The following is a 15274-nucleotide window of genomic DNA, read 5'->3' on the forward strand; positions in this document are numbered from 1 at the left end:
AATCAGACTCTCAGCTGAGCAGGGAGCCTAACATGGGTCTCAAACCCAGGACCCTGATATCATGATCTGAGCGAAAGGAAGAAGCTTAACCAACTGAGCCACCCAGGCGCCATCGACACGGGTTTCTAACAGCCACACATGGCTAGTTGTAGCTCTACTGGAAAGAGCAAATCTAGAATATTCTTCTTTCCCCTTTTCACATAGTTGATGTCCCTTCAAACATCAGATCAAAGTCATCTTCCCTGAATAGAGCAAATTCCACTATTACAAGTTCACATATGGCCATATAGCTCTTCTTCCTAGCAATTACCAATGGCATAACCTTCCACTTGTTTATTTGATTGATGTCCCTTCTCATTTGACCAGAAGATCTACAAGGGCAGTCTACATGCTTTGTATCCCATGTACACTATCACTGACAATTAGTATACAGTAGATGTTCAATAAATATTTGTTCAATTAGTAACTTAACTATTTTTTTTTTTTATTTAGAAACGGTAACTTCATTAAAATACTATAACTCCTCTATCTAAATACTCTACTCATTTACATCCCTCTAGTTTCTTTCAATCTTTAGACATAATTGTCTTTGTATACTTAAAACCATTATGACCATTCAATTTTGTGTTCTTTCTTCACTCAGAGTATCTTTTCCAACATATATAAGTCTTCATATATACTACTTCAATTGTGTAATTATATGATAGTTTAACATTCTCTTACAATAGAACCAGACATAAAGTATGCAAACAGAACTTTAAAAGTACTACTTTTACTAAAGACATTTGCTTCACTAAGGATAAAGCTAAATTCTAATGGTTTAGTAAAATCTTTTAATCAGGGACGCCTGGGTGGCTCAGTTGGTTAAGCAGCTGCCTTCGGCTCAGGTCATGATCCCAGCGTCCTGGGATCGAGTCCCACATCGGGCTCCTTGCTCCGCAGGGAGCCTGCTTCTCCCTCTGACTCTGCCTTCCACTGTGTCTGCCTGTGCTCGCTCTCGCTCGCTCTCTCTCTGACAAATAAATAAATCTTAAAAAAAAAAAAAAAATCTTTTAATCAGAAGCTCTACATTGTTATAAACAATAATTGGTCTTCTTTACTGACTTTAGAAACTCATACAATCCAAGGAACCTGATTTTAGATTATATTAATTGGCTGTTTTTCAATAATCCCAAGTAAAAACAATTGGGGGACAATCCTGGAAGAGTCTGGACACATTCAAATTTGCTTTGGATAAGTAGCACTTTTAAAAACAATACCCTAGAGTTGCACTAAGTGATACTCTAGCTACTGAGCACATGTGGCTATTGAACACTGGAAATATGACTACACCAGACTGAGATGTGCTATTAAGACTTTGTATGGGGGAGCATGGGTGACTCAATTGGTCAAGTGTCTAACTCTTGATTTCAGCTCAAGCTCTGATCTCAGGGTCGGAAATTCAAGCAAGCCCCACATGGGGCTCCACGCTGGGCACAGAGACTACTTAAAAAGAAAAAAAAAAGATCTGAATGTAAAATATCTCAATAGTTTATTATTGAGTAAATGAAGCCATTAAAAAATTTTGGATATATTGGGTTAAATATATTAAAATTAATTTCATCTGTTTCTTTTTAATTTTTAAATGTGACTACAGAAAATGAAAAGTTACATGTGTTTGAATTATATTGCTTTCAGACAATGTTTTACTACAGTCTTGCAGAATTTATGTCTCTATGGTCACTAATACGGGAACTACCTTTGAAAAGCTACTTAAGTATAAAGTGCTTTAAATATATAGGAAAAAAATTCCTTTCACAGGACTCAAAATGTTAGCAGTCTCATAGTCTTTCTAGATAGCAAGATTCCAGTACTTAAATATTCCTAATGTTTTTCACTATTTCCTCTTACTATCAAAAAATGAAGATACTCTACATCTTTTTCTAGCATAATTTTTTCATACTTCTTAAAGGAATAAATATCACTTATATACCAGGACTTTTATATGCATTATCTTAATTTAATATGCACAATATGAAGTACTCACTATGTAATTTTTCTTTTTACCACTCATATTTATCACATGTTTAAGATGGTCATCTTTTTCTTCTTTGGAACTTCAAGGAACATATTACTTATGAAACAAGGAAGAAGTGGGCTAAAACATAAAGCCTCAAAGGCCACAAACATACCAAAGATTCAATGATGCCATTCATGGTTGCACCTATTCCTGTTGAAGTGGATATCTGCTTCAACAGTTCATAGCACAAAATAAGACACTTCTGTAATGTTTCAACATCATTCTAAAATGAAACACAAAATACTCTGCATTAGTAAGTATATCTTCTGCCCATCCCTTAAATGTTAGCTTTTCCAGGGTAAACATACTGTCTCTACACACACTCCCTAGGGAATCTTATCCAGATCTCCAACTCCATTTACCATCCATGAGCTGACCCAGTTATTTTTTAAGTTTCAGATTCATATATACAATTGCTACAAGACATTTCCTCATATATGTTCCATAGACTTCCCAAACCCAAATGTCCAAAAGAGAACCAAATCATCATTATCCCAATCCCTCCTCTTGTGTTATTTCCATAAATAACACTGCCATCTATCCAAATGTCCAAACCAAAAGACCTATGATACATTTTTAACTCACTCTTCTCCCTGTTACTAATTTCTAAATACTTCTCAAATCCATTACTTCTTTCCACATCCACCATCATTATCTTGTACAGGCTGAAGTCATATCAAGCCTACATTATAACATAGTAGTCTTCAACGACTATACCTGTGTAAGCTCTTATCACATTTTATGATGAAGATAAATATCTCAATCTACCACTTAAAACATTAAGTGGTTCACCATGATCCTTGGCTAAGGCAGCAAGTTTTCAATATTGCTTATGCAAGGCCTTACAAGACCTGGCCCTTAATTTTTCCACCAGATTTATCTCTTACCTCTCCCCCATCAATTCTCTAGTCATGTGGACCTGAAGTTTTCAAACATAGAAAATACTCTTTAATTTCTGGGCCTTCCACATGCCTTCCATCTGCTGCATTCTAACAATTCATCAGGCAGAGACAACAGAGTGCACTAAAGGCACAAATCTAAAGCCACTTGCCTGACTTGCCCGGATATGACTCCTGCCTCTACAACTTACTATCTGTGTGACTTTGGGCAAGTCACTTTCCCTCTATAAAATGAAAATAGCACCATCCCATAAGTTTATAGTGAGAATCAAACACTTGCGAAGTGCCTGAAGCAGTGACTACCACAGAAAAAGCAACCTGTAAATGTTAGCTTACATTATTAATTTTTACTCAGACATCAAGTGAAAACATTTCTTCCCCTAGGGAAGCCAACACCACCATACCTGAGTTGGATACCTCGCCATAAAACCCCTATAACTTCCCTGCGTATACCATTTATTACGCCATTCTGTAATTATACTATAATAAATTTATAACCCTTAAGTAGGACAAATGAACACACTAAAGATCAAGGGAAGTCAAGTTAAACAGATATTAATCATGATAAACCATACTTGTTCATATTTTCCCAATTCAGACCTGCAGTTTATATTGTTTTTCAGTTTATATTTTCATTTTTCACTTTAAATCCACTCCTCAAATTAAGAACCTGTAATGATCCATAGACTTTGCCAAACAAAATAAGATACTAGTTATAAAATAAAATTCAGGCATACTCAAAGTGGAGTGTTGGAGCAGGGATGTCTATGGCTAGAGAGCACCAAGGACATAGCACAACTTAAAAAACGCCCCTGTATAGTAAATTCTTCCCTATTCAGTATTCCCCTTATGAACATACTCCAATCAGCACTTCCTAAACTGAAGTAAAATAATAATGTTTACTACAAAAGCAGAATTCTAAAAGACCTCCTGAAAATTAACATCAAATTTTATAGTAATTGATGCCATTCTATCTTATGTTAAAATATGACTAGTTTATCACACCAATGAAGTTAAAAAAAAAATAAATAACTGCTGAAACTCAGCTTTAAGTGTTACTAGATAAAATGCTTAGTGTTTCATCTAAAATAACTAAACTACTTAGCTTTTTCTAAAAACAAAAAGTGTAGTTAAGCTTTAAAAATTACCTGTATATGCTGGGGGGAGGGGGGTTGGGAGAAGGAGGGTGGGTTATGGACATTGGGGAGGGTATGTGCTTTGGTGAGTGCTGTGAAGTGTGTAAACCTGGCGATTCACATATCTGTACCCCTGGGGATAAAAATATATGTTTATAAAAAATAAAAAATTAAAAAAAAAATTACCTGTATAATGGTATAGTTACCATACTTACCACAGAAATTCTTTTCCTAGCTCAGAAAGGTCAGGAGTTTTCCACAAAGAAAAAGATGGATAGATGGATGCATTTTCCTCCTCTAAAGCATTCAAAATACACACACACACAAAGAAGGAAAACACTGGAAGGTTAAGTTTCCCTAGCAAGGAAGAAAGACTACAGACTACAGAGATTAGCATGACAGGAGAGCAAATAAAGTCCTAGTTATAATAATTAAAGCTAATCAAGGCCTTCCTTTCAAAGCCTAAAATAAAAAGGAACAAGAGAAAAAAATTATTTTCATCTTAATTCATGATACTGCTAAAAAGCCCTCCATAGTAAACATATTCTGGCAGCTTTCTGAGTTAAGAAAGAAAAAAAAGTGTAGTTAAGATGATTAATAACAGCTGAAACTTAGTATGATAAAGTTATCTATACCTTCTCTATATGGACTTCTTTTATTTCAAGTTGCTCTGTCTCTTTCAATAGGTTTATTCTGGCATCTTCTAATGCTTTTATTTCTTCTTTTAATTCTGATGCTCGATTAAAGTCCTGTAAGTTAATGCAATTTTCCAAAGCTTCTTTTGCCTCAATAAGCTTAACTTTTATTTCTGCCATCTAAGGAAAGATATAAATCGCTTCAGCAAAAGCTATTATTATGAACATCTATAGCAAACTAAAGAGTAATATTTAACATTATGACAACCCAGAAGTTAAGCAGAATCAGGCATATACAAAAAGTTGTGGTCTTCCTGATCCAAAGAAGGGCAAATCTTTCAGACTGCATAATCTGGTAACATTTTAGATACTCTTATAGTTTAACTGTTAATTAATAATTTGACTCTGTGAGAACAATTCTGAAAATATACAGCAAGAGGAAATAAAAAACTTGCACAGTTACGTTATACTCAAGCATTTATTTAATTCAGAAGAAATTTACCTTGAGTTCTTTCTTTCTTGCATCAGCTGGATCATCAGCACCAACAGTAACAATAGGCGCCCGAATCTCTGAGATAATTTCTGTAACCTGATAAATTATAAGTTGGAGCACATCCTTTAATATATGTTCTGTATCATAAAATGAAACCAAACTGCTACACAGAACTCCAAATAGTATCCACAATCTCTTGCAAAATAGAGTAAAGCACACATTCTACTTGCTAGACAATCTGGGGCGGGGTGGGGGTATGACCAAACAATATATTTGACTAAAAACTCTAAGATTATAAGAAGGTAAACAGGTACATAGACACTGAAGATAAATTCCCTCATACAATGCTTGAAAAACAAAGAAAAATGAATATAGTATCTAATCTTAGGCACCAAAACCTAAAATTCTCTGTCTACAACCCTCAACTCCCTCTCTAGTTTAGCTTCACAGGAGTTAAATATAGAAAAACAGAATACGCTTTTTTTCTTCCTTTGGGTATAGAATGCATAAATAATGCCAGCATGATTAAAGACTTTCCTTTCAGAGCCACTGGGCCATAAGAGTTGGCTGATTCAGGAAAAGGTTACATCCATATGAAGGTACTTAAGCAGACATTGGATAACCACTAACTGGGAATGTTGTATGTTGTAGAAAGGATTTATGTATAAGAAAGGGTTGGAAAAGACAACCCCTCAATTACTTTGCAATGCAAAGATTATATGAATTTATGAAAAGCACTGATACAGGTCTTTTTGGCTACCCCTGAAAAAAATGATACTTGGCAATAGTATAATAATAGATAACACTTAATTCTATATTTACCGAGTACTGGATGAATACTATTTCATTGAACAAGGTAGGTCTTATTGTTATTCTCGTTTTACAGACAAGTAAAAAGGTTAAATTAAATAACTGCTGAAAGTCACAAAGCCAGAAAGTAGAAGGGATCTGAACCTAAGTGTGTCTAATTTAAGCCAGCTTTCAAACACTCAAACACTCTAGTGATCAAGACACCTGTGCCCTCTACCCTAACTTGTACTATTCAAACTGATTCAACAAAATGATAGGAAGAGATGATTTTTCAAATGCATGTGTGGGAGAGAGATTCAGTTTTAAAAACTAAAAATTTAATAGACAAGACTAAGACATAAAGCAATTGTGAAGATACAGCAAAAAATACTGAAAAGAAAACAAGACAATCCTTAATCTCACTGACCAAAACCTTTCAACCTTTATCAACACTTAAGAAAATTACTTACAATTTGTGTTCTCTTATTATCATCTGTAATGATGCAGAGCAATCTCTCAACAAGAAAAGAAAGTAGGGATACCGGGGTTGTGGGTAGCGTAAGAATCTCCTGTAAAATAGCCAGTAGTCCTTTCCTACATTCAAAAAGAACTGTTTTCATTTAACCATGACAGAAACACATTTTATCTCTAACATTTATTCTGCAGACTTAATTATATTTGTATCAGTTCTTTTTTATCACTATAGGTACAAAATATATGTACAGATTAGGTCAAAAATTCATGTTCTACAAAAAAGTATTTTTTTATAAATGGCTCTACAATCTGTCATAAATCAACATGATGAAATGACAAAATATCAGAAGTGAATCAAATTTTCAGATAGTGGGCACCTGGGTGGCTCAGTGGGTTAAAAAGCCTCTGCCTTCAGCTCAGGTCATGGTCCTGGGATCGAGCCCCATATGTTGGGCTCTGCTCAGCAGGGAGCCTGCTTCTCCTCTCTCTCTCTCTCTGCCTGCTTCTCTGCCTACTTGTGATCTCTCTCTGTCAAATAAATAAATAAAATCTTTTAAAAAAATTTTTTCAGATAGTATCACTAGCCCTCTCTGTAATAGAGATTTTTTTTTTGACAGAGATCCTAAGTAGGCAGGGAGGCAGGCAGAGAGGGAGAGGGAAGCATGCTCCCCGTTGAGCAGAAAGCCCAACACAGGGCTCGATCCCAGGACCCCGAGATCATTACCTGAGCTGAAGGCAGACGCTCAACCCCCTGAGCCACCTAGGCACCCCTGTAATAGAAATCTTTAAGCAAAGTCTGCAATTTTATTGATTTATTCTGAAAAAATTGAATGTATTTCCATATATATGAACAAAATGGATACAAACTGCACAGGTAACACCTATATGCATATTTTTGCCCATATATATATGGGCAAATATATATATATGTATATATATGCATATATAGTACATATATAGTACAGTACAATTCCAGAAATACAGTACAGTACTTTATTTTCTCTTCCTTATGATTTTCTTAGTAACATTTTTTCTAGCTTACTTGGTTATAAGAATATGATATATAGCACATATAATATAGAAAATCATGTTAATCAACTGCTTACATCAATTTTTATGTTATGCTTACTGGTAAAGCATTTAGTCAATAGGCTATTAATAGTTTTGGTTTTTTGTTTTTGTTTTTGTTTTTTTAAAGATTTTATTTATTTATTTGACAGAGAGAGATCACAAGTAGGCAGAGAGGCAGGCAGAGAGAGAGAGGAGGAAGCAGGCTCCCTGCTAAGCAGAGAGCCCGATGCGGGACTCGATCCCAGGACCCTGAGATCATGACCTGAGCCGAAGACAGTGGCTTAACCCACTGAGCCACCCAGGTGCCCCAGTTTTGGTTTTTTTTAAAGATTTTATTTATTTATTTGACAGAGAGAGAGATCACAAGTAGGCAGAAAGGCAGGCAGAGAAAGAGAGGGAAGTACGCTCCCTGCTGAGCACAGAGGGCTCTATCCCAGGATCTCCTGAGATCATGACTTGAGCTGAAGGCAGAGGCTTAACCCACTGAGCTACCCAGCCACCCCAATAATTAGGTTTTTGAGAGGTCAACAGTTTTATGTGAATTTCTGACTCCACAGAGGTGAGATGGGGGATCAGGGAGTCAATTATATTTATGTATAAGTATATACGTATGCGTGTGCATACACACACACACACACACACACACGTATGTATACACAGAGAGAAAGGGTGTATTTCCTGCTAGATATTACACGTATAAGAGGAAAAAGAAAACTCTATTGCACTATAGAGAGCTAGGTTAAATGTAAATATATTTAATCATACTGTAACAAGAATATATTTCAATACAGGATATTAAAAGAGCAAATTGGGATGAGGATTAATATTTAGACATACCTTCCTCCTTCTTCACTTGTATCCAAAGACTTGATAATTAGAATCAACTGTTGACCTATAAATTCTTTTGACATCAAATTTCCAATATAGGAAAAATCATTTTTCTTTTCATCTTTCACAACTGGGATACTCTGAATATAACTAAAACAAGCAGAATAAATAAAATGTAAAATCTGTTTTAAAAAAACATTAAACAGGTCCCCCATGAGGTCAGAAAAGGGTCTTTTTCAATTCATATAACTTCAACCAAATGGATGTTTATACCATGTTATACTAATTTGGCCTAAAGAATAAACTCTATGCGGTTGTTATGAACTGTTGCAAACTTATGGGCTTGAATCAGAAAGAATTTGGAAAATATACTTATTAAAGATTCAAATTTCTTATGGGAAATTTTCAAAAAGCACATATTTATGTCTCTCAAGTTGGTGACATTATTTCAATGTAACCAGTATTCTCAATTAGAGTCTTGGATCCCTTTAATAAAAACTCAATTTTTTTTTTCTTTTAAAGGTTTTTATTTATTGAGAGAGAGAGATAGCACAGAGGAAGAGTGAAAAGGAGAAGTAAAGTCCCCGCTGAGCAGAGAGCCCAATGTAGGACTCCACCCCAGGACCCTGAGATCACCACTTAAACCAAAGACAAATGCTTAACCAACTCAGCCACCCAGGTATCCCCGCCATTTTTTTTTTCCTAAGATTTTTTTTATTTGACAGAGCAAGGGGGGCAGCAGGCAGAGGCAGAAGGAGAAGCAGGCTCCCACTGAGCAAGGAGCCCAACATGGGGGTAGATCGCTGGATCCCAGGATCCTGGGATCATGACCTGGGCCAAAGAAAGACGCTCAACCAACTGAGCCACCCAGGCGCCCCTAAAAACTCAATTTTTCATAAAGAGCTAGTCTTCACTCATCATCCCTAACTGACCATTATTCTTTTGCTTAAAAGTAATAATTAATACTAATTATACAAGTTATACAGGAATGCAATGACCTTTTAAAAAATCAGAAAAATAGAGCCTCATGAATTTGTATTATCCTTACTTAGAGGCCCTACTAATATCTGTATTGTTCTTATTTTGTGTAGATATTCCTAAACAAGTATCATCAACTACCCTTTTATTCTTACTATCCCTGCTCAAATTAAGGTCTTTTATAAGCCTCACCTAGATAAAATTCAACAGCCTACCAAAAGATCTCTCTTTTTGTGTGAACAAAAGCTTACTTAAAGGTAGAATTAAGAGTTTAAGCTTACACAATTTGGTGCCTTTAGGCTGAAAGTAATATGAAAAACAATCCTGATGAAAAACGTCATTTTTAGAATGTCAACTGGGACGCCTGGGTGGCTCAGTGGGTTAGGCCTCTGTCTTCGGCTCAGGTCATGATCTCAGGGTCCTGGGATGGAGTCCCACATCGGGCTCTCTGCTCAGCGGGGAGTATGCTTCCCCTCTCTCTCTGCCAGCCTCTCTGTCTACTTGTGATCTCTCTGTCAAATAAATAAATACAAATCTTTAAAATATAAATTAATAAATAAATAAAATGTCAACAAAAATCAAGTTATAAAAACTGCAGAACTATGTATGATGAATAAACTGACTCGCCTATAAAATGATAACCAAGAGTAAATAAAAGGTCACAAATCTCTGGCCATGAGATTAGGACTTTCAGTGGTATCAGCACTCTTTGGGTTCTAGGATAAAACTAAAGGAAAGAAGCTAATAATTATCAAAATCATTAGCTTAGAGTTCCTGGTTTCTGACAGGCTATAAAACCTTCACTCATCTTTGAATCCTTCCCTCCCATTTGAGTACCTTACCACTCCAGCTTTAGCACAATGCATAGCATCAATAAGTTTTTTAAAAATAATTTTTTAAATAAGTTCAGAGTAGTTGTTTCATTAATAGAGTACAAATCTCAAACTGCATAAATACAACTTAAAATGGACCCACCGATTTTAATTACCATGATATAATTTTTTTAACCATTTTAAAACACATTCATTACAATGAAGAGCACTCAAGAATAAGTATAAGCCTTTTCCTAAAGCTCTCTTCAAGAATTTATACTTAAGGTCACTTTCTAAAACTTGTGTTGGTGTCTCTTTTTCTTCCTCATATTTGGCAAGTCTAATTTAATATCCCTGATTTCCTCCTTTACAAGAATACCTCAGGTAACCCGAAATTGTTTCATATCAGAATTCTGAATACCTCTTTCTGCTACAATATGTCTGAAAATACTTCTCTCAGATTATGAGGAAGTATTTTTCCATTTAATTTTGTTTCTGTACCTGAATAAGCTAATCCTATCTAGTGATGTTGCTCCAAAAAGAAAGCCATTCTATTTCTAAGGTATTCTTTCAATAATATTAAAATATAATTTTCAAAGTTTTCTTCTTTATAAATGAAAAAAAGTTGATTAAAAAGTTACCTATTTCAAAACTCACAGATTAAGTGACAGAGGAAGTATAAGAATCCCTGACTTCTCAGAGCCAGGGAAAGCAAGCTCCTTACCTACGGATTTCAGCAATCCTATGAAGCAATCCTTGAGGAGAGACTCTCCCTCTGTTACTTAAATATTTACTTCCTCATATTTTCTTTTACTTTCTATAAGCATTTACTACTTTTATATTAATTCATATTATTGAGCATTGCATCAAACTCATTTTGGACATACTGCAACATGGCCCAAACAGCATTATAATGAACACTCTAATTAAATAGTGAGATCTGAAACAATTACTATTGAAACAGTAGATTCACACATATTTTTTATGATGTTACAACTCAAGCTGTAAGTTTACATTTTGGCTCACATTTAAGATACTTATCTTTGATTCAATGTTTTGCCTACAAATTAAAATGCATTTATAGTTTTGCCTCCTAACTTATGTGGAATCATTATAAGCAAAAGCAGAATACTACATTCCACATAAAGAGAATTCAGGTCTATAATTCCTATTATATGGAAAAAGCTTTTTAAAAAATGCATCAAGGGGCGCCTGGGTGGCTCAGTGGGTTAAGCCTCTACCTTCAGCTCAGGTCATGATCCCGGGGTCCTAGGATCAAGCCCTGTTCTCTGCTCACAGGGAGCCTGCTTCCTCCTCTCTCTCTGCCTGCCTCTCTGCCTACTTGTGATCTCTGTCTATCAAATAAATAAATAAAATCTTTAATTAAAATAAAAAATAAAAAATACACCCAAAGCACAAAGTTAAAAATCTACACACCAAAATCTACCAAAATATACGTAACTTTTGGCCCAGCAATTTCACTTCTGGGAATCAACCCCATAAAAATCCCAAACATACATAAAATGTATAGTTAACACAACTTTATCAGTGAAAACTGGAATCACACTAAACATCCATTAACCAGAGAAGTAAATTAAGCACTGCCATCATACTATGGGATAATATGTTGTTAAGAGTGTGGTAAATTTATGTGCACCAACATATAATGATCAGATATAAGAGGTTGGGGAAAAAACCAAAATATGTATTGTGTGCTGTGTTTAAAAAAATTTACATAAATTTTTTTAAAATTATGTATTTTAATATATGTGTAAATAAATGTAAAGAAAGAGGTCTGAAAGTGTATATCCTAAATTGATAACTCAGATAAATGGGATTAGGAGATGAAAAAAATTCCATATATTTTTCTTCTACATATTTGAATTTTGACAAGAATTGCATTCATGTTTGACTTAGTAATTTTAAAGTGAAATGAGAATAATAATCTTGGAAAAGCTTTATAAAACAAAAAGCTAAATAGTGAAAGTTTTAATTAATATTAAACTAGCCACCAAGGTTCACCTTGTCAGTTGGAAAAGTATGGCCCATGCACCAGATACGACCTGCTGCTTGTTTTCATACAGCTTGTAAGCTAAGAGTTTTATATTTTTATTTTTTTTAAGATTTATTTATTTATTTATTTGACAGATATTGATCAGTAGGCAGAGAGGCAGGCAGAGAGATGGGGGGAAGCATACTTCCCGCTGAGCAGAGGTCCCGATGTGGGGCTCTATCCCAGGACCCTGAGATTATGACCTGAGCGGAAGGCAGAGGCTTAACCCACTGAACCACCCAGGTGCTCTAAGTTTTACATTTTTAAATGGAAGCTTGTTTACACATGGATGTATACACAAATACATTTGAAAATATATACAGATGTGGGGCGCATGGATGGCTCAGTGGGTTAAACCTCTGCCTTTGGGTTAGGTCATGATCTCAGGGTCCTGGGACAGAGCCCCGCATTGGACTCTCTGCTCAGCAGGGAGCCTGCTTCCCTCTCTCTCTGGGCCTACTTCTGATCTCTCTGTCAAATAAATAAATAAAATCTTTTTTTAAAAAATGTAAAAAAAAAAAAAAAGAAAGAAAATATATACAGATGAAAATTATATGAAATTAAAATTTAATGTCCTTATAAGTAGAAAAAAGTTTTACTGGAAAACAGTTACAATCATTCATCATATATTCTCTGTTTTTGAACCCCCACAGAACTGTCATTACGACACAGGTCTACAGACAAAAATAGTTACTATCTACCCTCAGAAAAGGTTTGCCAATCAATTTCAAAGAGTTAACACATCCTCATTATCAACTTTATGGAGAAATGTTCATAGTCACATCCTAACGGTTTTAAGGAATGTCCCTAAACATATTGACTTTTTACTCTTTCAGTGTACTGTCCAGCACAGAATGTTCTTCAGAAAGACTCAATGTACATTCCTATTTATCCCTACCTAGCCAAAAAATGATTTTTAATTGACCCCCAATCAAGCATGACTTTGAAAGAGAGGGCTAGAGGGTTGACACAGGCAGGAACAGAAGTACAATTCAAACAAAAAGAAAAAAATTTTACCTTAGTAAATACTCTGCATATACTATGGGCTCTGGCAGAATCTGCTCCAAAAATTCTTCACCCTCATCTCCTTTCGATTTCATGTATTCACAAAGGACACGCCAATACAAAGCATTTTCAGGAGTCAACGTTTCTGTTGGAATCAGTTTCCTTCATTTAAAAGGGAGAGAATAAGAAAAAGAAAAATCTTAAAGTTAAAAATTTGAATGGATATAAAAAATGGGAAATAAAAAGCAGACCTGATTTAAAACTAGCATCCTTTTAATTTTCAAAGTCATTATCTTATCCACCCACACACAAATGAAAATATTTAGAGAAAAAGAATCAAACAAGCAAACATACAAGAGGGAAGCATGTTGTTGGACTTTCCATGGTAAGCTAATGCAAAAATGGGGAAAAAAAAGAATGCAGCTCAAGTAGTCTATGATAAGGTAGTGAGTTCTTACACAAGGAGGATAAAAGAGAAAAGTCATCAACTAGAGCAAAGAAAACACAAGTGAAGTAGACAAAAGCTTTTGAAACAGTCTGAAGTAATCAGAAAAGGACTAGAAAAGAACTAATTTTAATTGTAGAAGTTCCTGAGCATCACATTACAAGTAATGAATAATATACCTGCCATCGTTATTTTTACAGATTTCTGCCAGTTCATTAAGAGGGGTCACTGAAAATAAGGCATTAAGAACAGAGACTGCCACTTCAGACGAATTTTCCACATCTAACCGATGAAGTAACTCTAATATATTTCCTTCAGTGAAACGTAGCCAGCCTTGGAGAAGATGCTTCTGCACTGCTTGTTTCACAGCATCTGTTAAGTCATTTGAAATATAAGTGAACAGAGGCTCCCTCTAGCTTCTATTTCCTATATTTTGTCTGTATTAATTACCTTTTACCAGATTAATGTTAACATAAAACCAACATTTATAATAAAAATGAGAAGAGACTAAGAACAAAGAAAAATACTGAAGAAAAAAATAAAGGTACAATAATATTGCAAAAGTCACAATGCTGCTCACTTCTAATGAAAATGGAAAAGGCCCAAACCCAAGTGCTCAACCACTATCAAAGCCTACAAAAATTTCTGCATTCCTTCTCCACAGGGTTCACGGACTACAGTGTTAGTCCTAACATTATGATAGCGATTTTATTACCCGATGCCTGACTTCTTCTATTACATGACTGCTATTTGCAGAAGTGAATCATACAAGCATGTATCACTGAACAAACTTTATTCTTAGTTTTTAGTCATCGTCCCAGTCATTAGTCTGCTGACAATGTTTTAAAACTCAAGTTTTCTTGCTACGGCAAAATTAAGCTATCTTAGTCTTCTCATGGAGTTTGGAAATTTAAAATATGATTCCTCTTGGCGCCTGGGTGGCTCAGTGGGTTAAGCCTCTGGTTTCCGCTCAGGTCATGATCTCAGCATCCTGGGATCGAGCCCCGCATCAGGCTCTCTATTCGGCAGGGAACCTGCTTCCCTCCCCACTTTCTCTGCCTGACTCTTTGCCTACTTGTGATCTCTCTGTCAAATAAATAAATAAAATCTTTAAAAAAAAAAAAAAAAAAGGAAAATTATGCTACTCTGATCATTCCTAATTTCTGTTTCCATAGCATGGCACACATCCCTATCAAGATATACACAAAGGGGAGAGTGCCTGGGTGGCTCAGTCCATTAAGTGTCTGCCTTCAGGTTAGGTCATATTCCAGGGATTCCTGGGATTACGCCCAGTGTCAGGCCTTCCTCCTCAACCTAAGTGGGAGGTCATCTGCTTCTTTCTCTCTCAAATACCAAAAAAAAAAAAAAAAAAAAAAAAAAAAAAGAAAAAGAAAAAGAAAAGAAAAGAAATACACAAAGGGAATAAGGGAATAGATAGCACTTTTTTATATGAGAGAGAGTTGAAAAGAGTTTCTGCCCTACCTCTGATATAAATTAGCTATATAGCCTTCAGATATAGTTTCTTCATCTGTAAAACACAGGAAAATTTTTAAAAAAAACACCGCTCCTTTAACTACCAGGATCTTTAACCCTTTGA

The 15274-nt window shown here is 35.2% G+C and overlaps 1 protein-coding gene across 1 annotated transcript in view; it reads right to left on the reverse strand.

Annotated features, from left to right (window-relative positions):
• Positions 1 to 15274, reverse strand: part of NCAPG (non-SMC condensin I complex subunit G) — a 52766-nt gene that overhangs the window by 31701 nt on the left and 5791 nt on the right. Inside the window, exons 6-12 of the mRNA XM_082728430.1 lie at positions 13857 to 14049; positions 13245 to 13394; positions 8394 to 8534; positions 6482 to 6605; positions 5232 to 5318; positions 4730 to 4909; positions 2172 to 2282 (exon numbers count right to left, since the gene is read on the reverse strand). Of these exons, the coding sequence (XP_082584556.1) occupies positions 2172 to 2282; positions 4730 to 4909; positions 5232 to 5318; positions 6482 to 6605; positions 8394 to 8534; positions 13245 to 13394; positions 13857 to 14049 (986 nt within the window). The remainder of the gene's footprint in view (positions 1 to 2171; positions 2283 to 4729; positions 4910 to 5231; positions 5319 to 6481; positions 6606 to 8393; positions 8535 to 13244; positions 13395 to 13856; positions 14050 to 15274) is intronic.

This window comes from Mustela nivalis, assembly GCF_964662115.1.
Source record: "Mustela nivalis genome assembly, chromosome: 4".
NCBI classification, from domain to species: Eukaryota; Metazoa; Chordata; class Mammalia; order Carnivora; family Mustelidae; genus Mustela; species Mustela nivalis.